Source organism: Cucurbita maxima, unplaced genomic scaffold, assembly GCF_002738345.1.
Source record: "Cucurbita maxima cultivar Rimu unplaced genomic scaffold, Cmax_1.0 Cma_Scf00005, whole genome shotgun sequence".
In the NCBI taxonomy this organism is placed as follows: Eukaryota; Viridiplantae; Streptophyta; class Magnoliopsida; order Cucurbitales; family Cucurbitaceae; genus Cucurbita; species Cucurbita maxima.
In genome coordinates, this window is record NW_019272021.1 from 710563 (window position 1) to 727012 (window position 16450).

The following is a 16450-nucleotide window of genomic DNA, read 5'->3' on the forward strand; positions in this document are numbered from 1 at the left end:
ACCAATAGTGGAAGATGTAACCACGACAGAACCTATCTCAAGTGAAGTCAAAGATGTACCGTACAATTATGTCAATATAATGCTAGGTAATCTGCCAAAGACATTACCTCCTTGTAGTGACATCAATCGTAAAATTGAGCTCCTACCAAAAAATGTCAATTAGATGACTCAATCAAAGTTAGCAAAATTGAGGAAACAATTACACAAGTTGTTAGGTGTAGGGTCCATTCATCTCGCAAAGGCACCCTATAGGATCCCTTTGTTATTTGAAAAAAAAGAAAGACAAAGACTGAAAATATTTGTTCAAACCACCACACTTAAACGGTGGTGAAAGTTTTTTATTATAATCATTTACTAAATCAAATAAATTACCAATGATATGAAAAGAGCACTAAATGAAAAGAACGAAGGGAAAGAATAATTAATGGATACAAGATATTTTGCCTATAATAAAACAACAAATATGGTACTTATGTAAGAATGTTAAATATCATCCAAGATATTTGTCTATAATAAATGGTTAAATATGATACATATGGGGATAGTTGTAATAAGTATAATTCATAATATCTTATTTGTTTGACTAGCTTTATAGAGCCAAATACTTCACTAAACTGTATTTACGATCGAGATCTAACAACTACATATTCTGAGTGAGACGAATTCAAGACAACTTGTGTAACGAGATATGGGACTTTCGAGTTTTTTGTGATGCCCTTTAGCCTAGCGAACGCCCCAACTAAGTTTTATACATTAAACTAGGTTTTTCATTAATATCGGGATTAATATCTGGACCAGCTTTTTGTTGTATATCTTGACTAGTGTACACGGCCCCATTGTACCAACCCAAAATACACCTACATCTAGTCTTTGAAAAGCTAAGAAAGAATTAGCGGTAAGTTAAAAAAGAGAAATGTGATTACGCATGAAAGTGCATCAACTTCTTTGGGCACGATCAAGTGGGAAAATTAGCATGGATAACGACAAGACAAAATCTATCTAAAATACTGACGTTGAATCCTTCTTAGGATTGACCAATTACTATAGACGATTCGTGAAAGAAATTTTTGTTGTAATGAAAGCGGAACGAATGTACACATAACACCAATGAATGGAATTACACAAAGAGACACCAAGATATTTACGTGATTCGAAGAGAAGAAATTTCTTTACATCCACGGGTAGCAACCAATCAATGATAATCAAAGTGTTACAAGTGAATACCTCACTATCACACACTCTCACCAAAATGTCACTCAAGAATACAATGTGACACACAAAACTCTTTCAAATTCGGATATCATCAACCTCCTAGACAAGCCCGGGACAATTGTTTGAATCATCAAACGTTATTGAATTAAATAAGATTAATATTAAAATGATTACAAAATTAATAACCAAATTAATAATATTCTTATTTAATTAAATTAAATAAAAAAATTATACAATTTACAACTATCTCCCATGTTATAAGATAAGTCCATAACTTATTTGGTTGCCACCATCTCAAGCTTCGATTACCTATACCAAAAAGAATTTTCTTTTTCTTCATAAACCCGTTTATAACAAATTTCCTTTTTACCCTTTGGAAGTTTACAAAATCCCAAATTTGATTTTGAATAATATATTGGTTACTATTAGAAACTTCATCAATCATAGGGAAAATATGCTATCGTATTATCAAACCTAGTAGGTTTTCGAATTTACGAGGCTTTGTTCCACCTGCTCTAAGACATCAGAGTTATTATCTACCTGATCAATAGGTTCTTCAGTAGGAGCAGCCATATCGGGAGAGAACACCACCTTCTCCACCTGCTTCGATGCCTCGTCATTATTTTCAATTTTTTGCAACGACATTCCAAACTCATCGAATGTCACATATCGACTATTAACAATCTTATTTGTTTCTGGACACCATAACCTATATCCCTTCACGCCTTTGCTAAAGCCCATAAACTTGGTTTTTTTTACTCTAGGATCTGGCTTTGAGTCTGTCATATGATAATTGTCACATGATAATAAGCACGACAACCAAACACATGTAAATTATCATAATCTCTAACTGGAGTACCCGACCATACCTCAAGCGGAGTTTTTCCACCATTTCCAAAAACAGGTAAACGATTCACCAAGTGAACTGCATAACTGAGAACTTCAACTCAAAATGTCTTACTCAATATTGCTTGAAACAATATGCATCACTACCAATGTCTGGTTCATTCTCTCAACAACTTCATTTTGTTGTGGCTTACCAAGAACAGTGGAGTGTTGAATGATCCCTTCATCTCGACATACTTTAAGGAATGGATCATAAGTATATTCTCCACTGTTGTCTGATCTCAGTTTTTTTATTTTCCTGTCTATCTGATTCTCTACCATTTTCTTTCACTCCAGGAAGATTTGGAGAACCTCGTTTTTGTGCCTCATGGGATACATCCAATCTCTCCTTGAGTAGTCGTCAATAAAGGTGACAAACCACCTCTTTCCTCCCAATGAGACATTCTTCGTGGTACCTCATACATCAGTGTGAACATAATCCAAAATGCTTTTGTTTGGTGTATAGTGGTACCAAATTTTGTTGTGGCACCCTTAAGGACTCCTTGGTTCACAAATGTCTGGAGCGCCTTCTCACCAGCATGCTCGAGTCGCATATGCCATAATTTAGATATGTCTTGTTCTTTCGAACTTGCCATAGCAGCATGCCCAATTATTGTGGTTCCGTTGAGGTAGTATATGCTACCTCTTCTAGTCCCTTAAATTGCCACCAAAGCTCCACAAACTACTTTCAAATTCCCTCGTTCCAAAATGATACGATAACCACTCGCATCCAAAACGCCCAGGGGAAATCAAATTTTTCTTCAAGTCAAGAACATACCTCACATCATTGAGTTTTCTACAACCCCATCAAACATCTTGATTTGTACTGAGCCCATTCTCATCATCTTGCAAGTACTATCATTGCCCATATAGACAACTCCACTATTGAACTCTTTGAAGTTCAAAAAATCTCTCTGTTTTAATTTTTATTCATAATTTTAATTATTTTATTTAAAATTTAATATTATCCATTATATTAAAAATTCAAGGTTATTAGTGTAATCTTGAACCGTATGGGTTGACATACATGAGAATCATGTTCAACTAGTAACCTAAAGATCTATATTAAATGGATAAGGTTTGATGTCTTGTCCTAGTGAGACTATTGATAGAATATAGTTGATAATTGTTACAAATGGTTTGATCCAAATCATTCATGTGAAGATAGGTGAATGTGGGTATCCTATACATTGAGTTTGTATAAGATTAGATCATGAAATATTTAATCTGTCTATTTATAATTTATTAATTGAGAAGATTAATATTTCAAATGATGATCTCATGTAAATCGATCTTAATTCTAAGTGAGTTATGAACTCTGACTGTGAGAGCTTGTCCTTTGATTTGATTTGTATGGGTGAGACTAGCTTTTGTAGTCAATTCAATATGTCTGCAATTTTGGAGATTTGATGAAATAGGGAGTTGGGAACATAATATCACGAGATAAAATTTACTCTTTTTAATATAAGAAAAGTATATGAGTTGTTCTTTTAAATGATGATTTTGGGATTCGAACAATGAGACTCTACCTTCTCATTGACTAAGGAGGGATTTGGTTTATGATTGGATCATAAGCAAATTGTTCATTAAAAATTTGATGTTACTTAAGGTGGAAGGTATATATGCACACACATATGCTATGCAATACTTGAAGATGTACTTTTCTACCATTTCTATAATATATATACTTGAATTGTGAATTTCTATAATATATATACTTAAGGTGAAGTATATATTTAAATCTAGTGTGTGAATTGTTGCACAGTCCTAACATTAGGCAGACCATTACACCTAGAGAATATTTGATTGGATTCAAAAGAGTACTAGGTCTCAGAACCACCACCATTTAATGCTAAAAGAGAGGTGTTGGAAGAGGGCACTCTGAAAATGCCAACTAGTATACATACTAGGACCGAAAATTCATCCTAACTAAGGAAGAGGAAAAGAACTTCGTTTCCCTTGGAATTGATTGACATTGTATGGACAACAATGGATATGCAAACAACTCAACTGCAAAGTCTTGCATCGTGGTAGAAGGACAAGGATGAAAGAAAGCAGTGGACCAATATAAAAAAAATTGTGGACTTGAATGGGTGACAAAGTGCACCTTATAGATATTTTGTTCACCGATACCCATAAGACAAACAATTTGTTATATGTCTCGATGAGTTGAAGAGGAGATATTACATGCATATTGCTAGATAGGAATGAACGATCAACCAAATTTTCATGGCTTTATTATTATTATTATTATTTTGTTATATATTTTTTTTTTTTTATGAATTTTGCCACAGTGGTGGTTATATGTACTTTCGAATATGAATTAAAACAAATTTTAAAAACTTGTGAAATGATATGAATTTTTTTTCTATATTTTTTTAAGCTTATTTTTTTTCTTTATTATATTATTACTATTATTATTTTTTATTATTCATTGAAATGGGAGCGAAATTGGCTCCATGCCTGTGCGCATCAGCCAAAAAGCCGGTGCCCGCCGTGAGCATACTGTCGTTTTCATCTTCGAGCAACTGAACGGCCACGCTGCGCTCTGCACCATCTTCATCATCACGCTCCCGATTTCGACCTCTGAAGAAGAAGAAGAAGAGAAGAAGCTTTTCTCGATTCATATGACGGAGGACAGTGGCGCTAGGGTTTCCTTGGACGAACCCATCGCAGTTCCCAATATCGATTCCTCTTCCCAAACAAAGCCAAGGTATTCTCATCTCTCCATATCTGATTGTACTCGAATCCCCTTGGAGAAAATGAGCGAGATCTTGGTTGTATTGTTTTGGAGGATATCATCGTATGCGCTGCTTTGTTGCCATACGATCTATTGGTTTTACTCGTCTATAAATTTGCTTTAAGAGCTTTTGATGGAATTAATCTTACTAGTAGTATGGGCATTTTAATTTATGTGAGATGTTAGTCCTAGTCGACCAATTGAATTTAGTTTAAACTAACTCGTCTTGGTTGATTTTAGAAATGGACGACTTACATGAATTCCAGTACAGTGAAGTAAACTACAGGAAGAATTGTTGATCTTTTTCATAAATACTCACTATCTTTGTTGTGTTTTTTCCTTCTCTTTTATTAACTTTTTGTATATTAACATTCGCAGAAAGAAAAGAAAGTGGGATCAACCTGCGGAGTCCTTTCTTTCTACTGGTATTGCAGTTCCAGGGGTTCTCCCGTCATACAACATGACGCCCCTTGGTGGGGTTGCTGTCGCCAGTGTGGCGGCATTGGCACAAGTTTCTTCAGTCAACTGTGCAACCATAACCCAGGTGATTTAATATCCTTTATTCTTGTAGTGATATACAACCGTAGGCCATATCAGGTGTTTTATATCTTCCTACAAAGGCCTTCTTATCTTTCATGCAGCTTCAGGATTTACATAAATTCTACAAAGCATTTATGTACATCAATAATGGTCTATTGTTCCTTGTAGTCCAAAGATACCAGAGGGAATTTGAAGCATTCCTCCGTAGCATGCTTGGTTGTGCGTGTATTTTTCGTACATGTTTCACACGAGATGCAGTGTCAGTTAATAAGGATTAAAGTTAAATTAATTTATTACAACAGTTTATGCATGTTTCATGGTACCCATGTTTTTCTTTTGAAAAATTCATTAATATCTCTTTAAATCTGAATTTTAACTGTTTCATAGTTGTTGGTGTTGGTCTATGTCAATAACTACTGAGGCTTTCTGAGTGAAAGCAATTTGATATCACTAGGCTGTATTCGTGTCATTTTCACAGTGATTACGTAGATGTTTGAGCACCCCGGGTCTGAGAAACTTTTCTTGGATAATCACTGTAATTTCAATTATGTCATGTGAGTGCACCTCTTTCTTATCATAGAAGGTATTTGTTTTTGCATGTCTGCTTTTAGTTGAAGATACAAGATGAATTAATTGCAAGAGAAATATCAATAAATGATGCAGAGCCTTCTGTTCGGTACAAGCTCACAAAACGTCAGACCCAGGAGGAGGTGAGTATGTATTTAGAGTATGCTGGGTTGATGGTTTGATTAGTTTCTGATCTGTATGAATTGTATCCTTCACCAGACACAATCGTTCTCGTTCTTCCTTTATTTTTTATTTTTTTGGTTTTTTGTTAAATTGCTTTCCCCGCTATGTCTCTTTCCTTGCAGATTCAAAGACAAACTGGTGCTGTGGTGATAACGAGGTCTGGAAGTAATTGAAATTAATTATGGTGGAATTTTTCCTATGATGTCTTCTCTGAAGTAAACTTTGATTACACTTTCAGGGGCAAGTATCATCCTCCAAACACGCCTCCAGATGGCAACAAGCCACTCTATCTTCACATCTCTGCTGGAGTCCATGTAAGTAGGATTCACCGATTCTCTGGCATGTATGATGAAATGAACTATTTCTACTAGCTTCTATCGGGAGACTTTTATAAACTATGAACAAGCTTCTAAACTTCTTTTCTTGTAAAAGCAGTTATTTAAACACGTTAAATTGGTGTTATTTTTGTTTTAGTTTGGCTCTTTTTGGTTTCAACCTTCTTTTTGTTTATCCCTTGCATTCTTTCAATTTGGTTTGTTTTCTCATTAAAAGAAAATCTTAAATTATTGTTTAGCCTTAGTATGAGGAACAGAATTGGGATGTATTTATCAATAATGGAAGTGAAACAAAGAAATTTGCAGTCCAAATTCTGCAAAGAAAGCTTCGACTATACAGGTGGTTGTGAACACACACATATAATGTATTTTTGATATTTGTGAGTATTTGGGCTAGCGTACAAGCACCTAATCTAATCTCATGATGTAGTAACATGACCCTATGACAATTAGTTGGCTGGAAACTCGGTTCGATTTTATCATCCTAGGTTGTTGGCACTGCGATAGAGTTTGAACTCATTTCTTCAAAGTCCCTTCACTATTTCTAGATGCCCCAATACCACTAGGCGTACCTGGGGTGTTTTTGAATTTAGAATTTTCAAATTGAAAAGCTCCCCTATATTGATAATTTGGTAGGGATCCCAAGTATTTCTACCTCCTTTATTGACTAGCATCTTTGATCTGAGCCAACCAAGAATTCCAGACAAAGATCAAACCTACCCAGACAAACCAAATTAAACCATAAGAACTTTCATCGACTAAAGGAAGCTCCATATAGCTCAATCAACAATGGGTTTATTGAACTGCTTCAATATTATACTTTTAGTCCTGAGCCCACTGAAATTTTTCATGAAAGCCACCGTACTAAAGTTGTCCTTGAGACTCCAGCCACCGTTATATAAATTGAAAAATCCTCCAAAACTCTCGAGAAAGTGGTCTCTTAAATGAAAGGAGACTGCTATGCACATTCATTTTCCAAATCCCAATATCATTTGCTAAGGGTATCGATAAAGGGAAATGCCCTTTGACAACGTCGCAAGCAAAAACCAAACTCATATTCTACATTGCAAGAAAAGCGTAGGCCCAAAAAGAGTCTGAATAGTTGGACTAACCAATATGACTCTCTCTTCGAATGACTTAGAGCTGTACGTAACTTTTCTAAAAGAACAACTTTCGGTATGCCTCTCCTCTGGGCCTCTAGGCATTTAAAGTTCCAGCTTACCAGCCTCAAAGAAACTAAGTTTCCATCGAAGCTGATATCAGGGTTTGTTTTTTGTTTTTTTTTTGTTGTAATTTACACATTTATCATCAAGTTCATGAACTCCCTCTAGACCCCTCCTCCCTTTCTTCCCCTCATGTGGTTTCTTATTCCTCTTGTATCTTATGAGCTAAGGCACGACTTCCCTAGAGCCACTAGTGCAAATGTTGGACATCATGATTCAATTCAGATGGTGTTCTGACATTTATGAATGTTTCTCTGGTTGATATTTTCTTTAGATATGCACAGTTTTTAGCATTTTTTCTAGTCACGGAGACATGGTAACCTCTCCTTGTTGAGATATGGATATATTTTTAATATAAAACTTCTGCAGTTGAAAGATATGGCAGAAAGGATATTAGCTGTTGATCGAGCTGCTGCCATGGTTGAAGAAATGCTGAGACAGGGTCAGAATGTTGTGCCATTGTCTTTTAATTCTTTAAACAATGACTTCAAGGTATGATCGGAGTTTCTGCCAAGTTTTATTAGCAATAACTAGTTGATGTTTAATGCTGATCATTCATTTGCTAATTAATCAGGTTAATCAGCCATTGACCACGAGTGTATTCTTGTGCTTTGACACGGACCCATCTATGAACATTGCTGCTCGAATACGGGGACCAAATGTAAGTTGTTTATTGGGTCCTCCGTGTTTTATATAGTTTATGGGGCTACATTTTGGTCCATTGCTGTGTGGTGCCATAGTCTGCAAGGAAGTACACTTTCTTCTCTAGCCTTTTGCGGGACAATCCTTTGAATTATGTTAATTCTGCATATCTATTGCAATTGAAGAGAAACTGAAAATGTATATAGAGAGGGGGAAGGACGAGGGTTTACTTTTTTTTTTTTTTCCTTTGGGAAAAGAAACAATTTCATTGGTGAATGAATTAAAGGGAGTTAATCCCAACCACCAAAAGGTTTATACATGAAAGATCTCCTGTTGGAAATTAAGGTAGAAAGACTATAATTATTGAAAAGGTGTTTAAATTTACACCAAAAAATAGCACTAAAGATATTCAAATCCATAAAACTAGAGTGGAGGAAGTATCCCTGCAAGTTCATCCATTTCTCTCGCACCAAAGAGTCCAAAAAGAAACCCTGATAAAAACAAGAATATAAGCTCCTTGGGACAGTGGAACAGATGACTCACAAAGAAGGTAGGAGATCATGAATGTTGTAAGGCACAACAAAACGTCAACTAGAAGCCTCCAACATAAAGTTCAGATAGTGATAAGCAAAGGAGCAAAAACAAAATAAATGGCCCGGACATTCATTAATAGAAGAACGCATAGCACACTATGTAGGAGAGAAAAAAAATGAGGCATTTTTCTTCAGAGGCGATCAACAGTTACGATACTTCCATGACTAAGCCCCCATCAAAGAACCTTAATTTTGGATCAACATTTTTCCAAACGACTATGTAAATATTATTTGTAGTTGGACCTTTTGAGTGAATCAAATCGTCCATTAAAGTGAAACATTTGGAAGGATCGAGAGATCAAAACCATATCATTCATATTCCTCAAGTTAACAGACTATAAAAGAATATTAAAGGTCGGATAGATTACCCCATTCCAGAATTCAATCTCATTGAGGTTCCCCCGAAGGCCCTATCCCATGCTACCTCTGAAGAATTCCATATAAGAGCAATAATATCAAAGGCCTAGTTGATAAACGGTATAACCTTGGAAAGGCAGTAGGAGGAATTTCACATTTAGTGAAAATCATGCCCAAACACAGTGTTATGACCATTTCCAATTCTCTTTTGTTTTTGATTACTAATGAGAGCAATAATGTAGCTAATAAATGGTCGAGAAGATTTTGAGATCCCCTCGAAATAGGAGTTGGCCATAAGCAAGCTATACCCGTTTAATAATGCTTAGCCAGAATAACTTCCTCATGTAGAAAATGCCAACTATATTTAGCTATGAGAGCCTTGTTTATATGCTTTATATTACCAACTACAAGGCCTCCCAAATGTTGTGGAAGCTGTAATGAGCTATACTGGTTTATAAAATCTTGTCCATTTTTCTCCCACCACTAGGAATATAGAGGCAAGACAACCTTGTTCTTCCTAATGTTTACCCCCGTTCTCCTTTATTCATTATTTAATTGAAAAAAAAAATCATCTTTTTCTAAATGATTATTGTGTTATAACTGGTGGCTTCAGTTCTGACTGGTAAACGTACCATGTAGAATTACTCCATTATATTTATGTTCTTTTTGGTAGGAACATTAGGTATACTTCTTTCTATAAGCTAGAGGAATCTATAGGTTCTTGTAAGGGTTAAGAAGTATGGACACAGACACGATGCAAACATTATGACACACCATTGATGTAAAATTTTTAATGCTTATCAGTTTATGCTCCTATTCTCAATTTTAAAGAAAATTTAAACATTCTAGAGGATCTCTTCTACCAGAAAAAAGCTTAATGTTCCCACCAGAAGCGCAAATCTTTCCGATAAAAAAGTTTCATTCAAACATCACTCTCTCATCTCTTCACACCATTTTATGGGTTTTATCCAGTTCAATGTATCCTTTTCTTTTTGTTTGTCAAGTTCAAGTGTTTATTCTTGATGTAATTTTTTCTACTGTTAATTAAAGATTATAAATTTTAATTTTGACTTTCTCATTTCTCTAGCACGTTTGAAATTTTAAATTTTACTTACCAGAGAAAAAACCAAAATGGAAAAATGGGAGTCCTTAGTTCACGTGTTTGAACGTATGTGCTGTGTGTTTGAGTTGTAAGTAAGCCTCACATGACATTGTTCAAAATAGATGGTTTATGCTTCCGTAAGAAAGGGAAAAATAATTTATAGCATTACTGATTTATTACTTGCACAATGTAATTCTATATTCTAGCCATTTGCAATGACATGGTGCCATTCTCAAGAAATCGTGTATGTTTTCTTTGTTTTATTTTTCGTTTCATGACCATGTTCTTTGGAAGTTAATATTTTTGTTTCATACAATCAAGGTGAGAGATGCTAATGTTTTAAGCTTTGCATCTCCAAACATCTGGGGGAGATTGTTTTTGTGTTGGTGGCTTTGTTTTGTCTGTGTGCAGGACCAGTATATAAATCACATAATGGCTGAAACAGGAGTAACTGTCTCTCTCCGAGGACTTGGTTCAGGAAGTAGTGAAGGTGCATGTGAAGGTATTTTTCACCATGATGATTCTTACCATCATTATAATTAATAAGAGAGTATGACTGTGCAGTGCTATTTTATCATCCACTTTGAATTTGAATAAAATATTCTCTTTTTGCAGAACCATTGCATTTATTCTTGTCTAGCAACAATTTCAAAAGTCTTGAGGATGCCAAAAATTTGGCTGAAAACCTGATGGATACAATCAGTAAAGAGTTTGGTGTTTCAAGGTAATTGGATTGTGTGTTTTGTTGTTAGTGTTCTACTAATAAGTTAATTGGTTTCTGATTTGTGCATAAGCATTTAAAGAGAAACGCATAGGCATATTAATCCTCTCTGAAAGAAGTTGAAGTGCAGAGGCATGTAATCCTTTTCTATTTCCCATCTTTATGATCTCACAAGTCAGCAACTGCAACTTATTTCTACCATGAAGCAATTTGTTTTTATCTAAGGGTCAACATTCTAAAGGTTTATTGTCGGGGTTGGTTTGTTAATGTTATTTTTGTGGTATAAATTTCCCTACCCTTATTTTTTTTTTAATAAGAAACCAGGAACTTTCTTTAATGAAAGTTTCAAAAGCGGGCTATGAAAAATCAATCCAAAGGCAAGTGCATCAAAATAATTCCCTTCATTTGGCATTAATAAACTAGGTGTCATAAGTACAAGAGTTCGGGAGAGGAGAACCAAGTAGAAATTTTCCCTGACGCGTGATAAGTGTTAAAATCTTTTCTCTGTTGTGTTGATTTAGAACTCATCTTTTGGAGATTCGGTTAAGTAGTTCAGGCTATTTTGTGTATTTTATCATTTCTCATGGAAAGTAAAATCATTTAATTAATTGTTGCATGAGCTGTCGTTGTATATTTGTATTAACTATTAAGGTATAACTTTCGCCGATGTTTCCAACTGTTTTAGGGTTTCATCATGTAAGGTTTATAGTGCTGTTGCACCTCCACAGCAGGTTTATGGAGCTGTTCCACCTCCACCACAGGTTTACGGAGCTGTTCCACCTCTGCTTCAGGTCTATGGAGCTGTTCCACCTCCACCAAAGGTTTATAATGCTGTTCCACCTCCACTGCTTTGTTCAACACCACAGCAGTTGTATACAGGAGTTGATAGCTTGGGAAATGAGCCAAGTACAAGTTCAGCTTCAAGTTCGATCTCGTCAGCTTCTCCGACCATAGTCTCGCAAGTTTCTTCTGTTATACCAGGAGCTGCTCCTGTCATCACTCAAGGTTCAATATTACAAGCTGGATCGTTACAGTCTCAATCAACTGCCATTAGCTATTCCAAGCCACTTATATCTAGTGGGACAAACTATAATGGATATAGTGGAATATATCCTCAAGCGACACCTTTACAACAAGTTGCCCTAGCCCTTAAACAAGTATCTTCAACTACCATCTCTGTAGCTGTCCCAAACAGGTCAGCACCGAGCATGTCGAATGTGAGTGTTAGCACTGATGTAGAGAAAGAAAAACGTCCTCATCAGAGGCGTAAGTTTCAAGAGCTACCAATTTGTGTGCAGGGTTCCCCAATAAGCAATCAGGTATCAGTTTATTCCCTCTTGTTTGAGTGTTTACCTCTTTATTTGATTTGTATTTTGAGCCATTTTAAAGGGATCATTGAGGAAGGACAAGCTTTTCAAGTGTGAAGGCTGTGACCTGTTTAATGTCAATCCTTGCATAAATATATGAGAATTGATTGCCAATTTCATTGAGTTTTGCATGTTGACTTGTAACTTAGATGATAGAGAACCGAGTGTGTAAGTTGGACATGGACTTGAACAAGTGTGTGTGACGAAGAGTTCATTTTGAAAGTTCTTTTGGGGGGTTTAGTGTCAATTGAGGCAATTTAAAGTGAAATTCTTTTTGGCTTGTGATAGAACTTAATCTATTAATTGATAATAATCAATGGTACAAGCAAAGGAAGTATTTGATTGCTCCCATTTCTCCCTCGACTATATTGCCCAAGCAAGTCAAAAGGTCTCTCCCACAACTATAATACCAGAACAAGCCAAGATACCCCTCCTCTCCTATTGCCCAAGCTTATAACATGCATGAGGCCTTATTGGTCAAAAAGTTATGGCATTTTCTTCTGGAGACTAACACCGTATGTGCCATAAGGTTATTGTGAGCATGTACGGTCTCTCTGATTGGGATCCGAGAGGTATTTTCAGAAACCTATGCAAATCTATTGCTGAGAGGTTTCCTTTTTTCTCTCAGTTTAGTTTTTTTATGGGTGATGGGTCTATTACATATTTTTGGAAGGATAAGGGGAAGGTAGGTAGACTCTAAGCACATCGTTCCTTTGTTTCCATGAGGTGTCATTCTATGGTCTCTGTTTTTCCTTCTACTGTAATTTGTCTTCTCTTTCTAATATGAAGAGGACAAATATTTTGGATCTTGTTGCTGCTTAGGGAGTTTTTGTTGTTTAGGGAAGGAGGGGAATGTCCAAATTTGGGGCTTTGATCCTTCAAGGGTTTTCTTGTGGTTTTTTTTCATTGTTTGTTGGAGTGCTGCATCTGTGATAGGAGGATAGCAGAGGATGTTGACCACACTCTTGGGAGTTAATCTAGTTTGTTTCGGGAATCGTTTTTTTCCAAATGTGTGGTGAGTTTTGGGTTTCTGTCATCAGATTGCTTTTTCATTGTTCAGGATTCTTCACTTCCCTTTCTGTGAGGAGAGGCATTATTTGTTTCTCTCAGGTGTCTGTGCTATTCCGTGCGGAAGCGCTAGAGAGAAATCATAAGATTTTTAGGAGAGTTAGAAAGATAGTGAGAGGAGATTTGGTCCCTGATATGTACGGCAGTGTCTCAGGACTTTTCTAATTAACCTTTAGGTCCTATTTTGTATCCGCTTTCTTAATTTTGGCTCCTTTTGTTGGTCTGTCTTTTTGTATGGTCATTATATTCTTTGATTTATTTTCTCCATGTAAGTTTGGTATTTTTCTCGTATAGGAAATAGTAACCATTCATTGATAAATATGAAATGGGATGTAAAAGAGGTAATTGATAATATGAAAGCCTGGTTTCTGTCCAAAAATAAACAAGACAAAAACATAAACAAACATGACTCTTGAACACCTCCCATGACAGATTTTCACTTTCAAATACCTATTCTATCCTCTTTCTCCTACAAACAGTAATAACAGAAGGCCTATCACCTTATTGTTTTGGAACTTGAAAAGAGATTTTCGCCTTCAGGTTCCTGCTTCTGTTTTATTATATAGTATTTTTTTATTTCACATCTATAAGAACAAGCTAAAAAGCCTTGAGTAATTCATTTGAAGGAATCCAATGGTTTGGTTATCTTATCTTTCATATCGCCAAGCTAGAGTAAAAGGGCTGGAGATGTCACGCATGTAGTTACGCTAATATTTTCCTTTGGTAGAAATATTGATATTGTACATCTTAATCTTGAATAGACATGGTCCATCTCTTAGTTTGAACTTAGCCGTAGTTCTCAGTCTAGAATTGCATGACATGATGATTTCAATCTTTCTTCCGTATCTGCACCTCAATTGTTGTAACATTACGTCACTGGCTTTGTTCAGAATGACCTATTTTCGATATGCAGTTTATCTTCGGCTAACCTCAGTGCTTAATGTTACAGGTATTTTCTCTGACTTTTGAAGCTTTACAGGCTGAAGTTCTTGGACCACATTGTTGGAACATTGGTTTGTTTTTTCAGTTTCACAGGCCTTCAGCCTCCGGAACTGATGACTGTTAATGATCTCATCTAACAAAGATTCAAATTCGTGCCTGTTTTGTTGTTCATCTCCATTTTGTTTTCAATGATTTTTTTATCACATTATTCTTATGCTGTTGCTTGCTATTCTTTTAGTCATCTCTTGAAGGCCTTGTGCAACCATGACCGTTCTTGATGTGTTGCTCTTGATGTAGAAATTGTTATTTCTTGTGTTTTGATTTCTTTGTCAGCTGAGTCTGCCATTTTTAAAAAATGATTTAGATCACTTTTTAATTTAATGACCATATTGATATTATCCTTTGCTCTCACATACATGATTATTGGGTAATTTATAAGTCAAATTAAAGATGCTCATTTCTCCGTAGGCTTTTGCAGTGTCGGATTTGAAGTTGGTCCAATTATGTTGTATATTTCCCTTCTAATTCCACTTGCAGGATTCAAAACTTTTGAAGCCCTCAAACAAATCAGCAGCAGATGCCACTGTGAGAAATGTATCAAATATGCCTGCTCCTAGGAAGCTAGTTCAACCTTCATCCAATGAAATGCCACCACCTCGGCCCCGGTCCATGCCGCCTCCACCCACACCAGTAAAGTCTACATCAACAGTTAAGGTTATAGTGCAAGATAAGGAACTTTCGTTGGACACAATAAAACCTGATGTTGTCTCAGGTGGGAAAACGGACTTGGTTTTCTACTTTCTTGTAGTTTGATAGCCAATCACGCTAGAAACTGTTCTTTGTTAAAAAAAAAAATTCTTCCCAATGAAAGGATACCATTTAATTACCTAACCTGCTTCCATTCTAGTTTTTGCGAGTGATCTCTTGTTGATAATTTATGCAGATACATTAGTCAAGCTAATGGAATATGGAGAAGAAGAAGATGATGATGCAGAGGAAGGCGTTGAATCATTGAACAGCAAGAACACTACTGGTGGCTTGGCAAGTCGAAAACCTTTCTGGGCCGTGTAGGTTCATTAGTGAGAACATTTCCATCATCACCTATATACACTTTTGGACTAAGATGTGCTGTCGACCCGTTTCAACCTCTCATGCAACATGATTATGCAGTGGGGGATTATTTGTTTTGATGAAGTGTCGAAGTGGTCATGGGTCGTGTTAGAAATTGTTGTAAATTGGTAGTTTCCCCATACTAGGGTTGAAGTTGCAATGGAAAGATACTACTTTGTAAGCTTACAACATTTGTTGATCACGTATAATGCTCGAAGTTCGACTGCCTGCTATATTTCCCGAGCGATTAAGCAGCAGCCCAGAATGAAGGTGGGGGAGAAATTTTGAATGCATTTAGCAGCAAACACACAAAACAGAAGCAAAGCAGTGTGCATTTAAAATAAATGTTTCAGCTTGCGTAAGTGCATGAAGAAGATTGTATATGTCGCTCTTGTTCACTGCATAACAGATCTCTGTTCAGATCTGAACTTAGAAACACTTGATTAATTTTGAATTTTGTCTAACTTTAATTTCAAATTTTTTTTTAGTACTTTTAAAAACACTTTTTAACTTTATTTCAAAATTATGAACTTTTAACTGTTTTATTTATTACTACAAAAGTTAAGAATACTCGTCTCAAAAATAGTATTAACATTTTAATATATGAATGAAATTTGTCTATCTACCTTCATAAATCATTTCTCTCCTTTGTAGTCTATAACTCATCAATTTTTCTTTGTTTTTTTCTTGGGAGACTATGAAGTCTCACTTAGTCTCTTTTTCTCTCTCTTCTTAAATATTATTTATAGGAGGTGTTCTCTAATTTTTGTGAACATTTCTACCTATAAAATATAAGGAGGTTCAACTCTTAAAAAAAAAAAAAAAAAAAAAAAAAAAAAAAAAAAAAAAAAAAAAAAAAAAAA

At 35.6% G+C, this 16450-nt stretch overlaps 1 protein-coding gene across 3 annotated transcripts; it reads left to right on the forward strand.

Annotated features, from left to right (window-relative positions):
* Positions 1-4524: 4524 nt before the first annotated feature.
* Positions 4525-15958, forward strand: LOC111479889 (protein RIK). 3 transcript variants are annotated; one of them, XM_023124772.1, is made up of 12 exons: positions 4527-4810; positions 5216-5381; positions 5989-6087; positions 6250-6284; positions 6366-6441; positions 8055-8177; positions 8260-8346; positions 10791-10881; positions 10995-11103; positions 11786-12419; positions 15015-15249; positions 15421-15958. In XM_023124772.1, exons 1-12 carry the CDS (start codon positions 4557-4559, stop codon positions 15546-15548), a joined length of 2037 nt encoding a protein of 678 aa, XP_022980540.1. In that variant the 5' UTR covers positions 4527-4556; the 3' UTR covers positions 15549-15958. The 3 variants fall into 3 exon arrangements, with proteins under 3 accessions (XP_022980541.1, XP_022980542.1, XP_022980540.1); XM_023124773.1 differs by lacking the exon at positions 15421-15958 and having other exon boundaries at positions 4525-4810; positions 14485-15185; XM_023124774.1 differs by lacking the exons at positions 15015-15249; positions 15421-15958 and adding an exon at positions 12618-14648 and having other exon boundaries at positions 4525-4810; positions 11786-12571.
* The last annotated feature ends 492 nt before the right edge of the window (positions 15959-16450 follow it).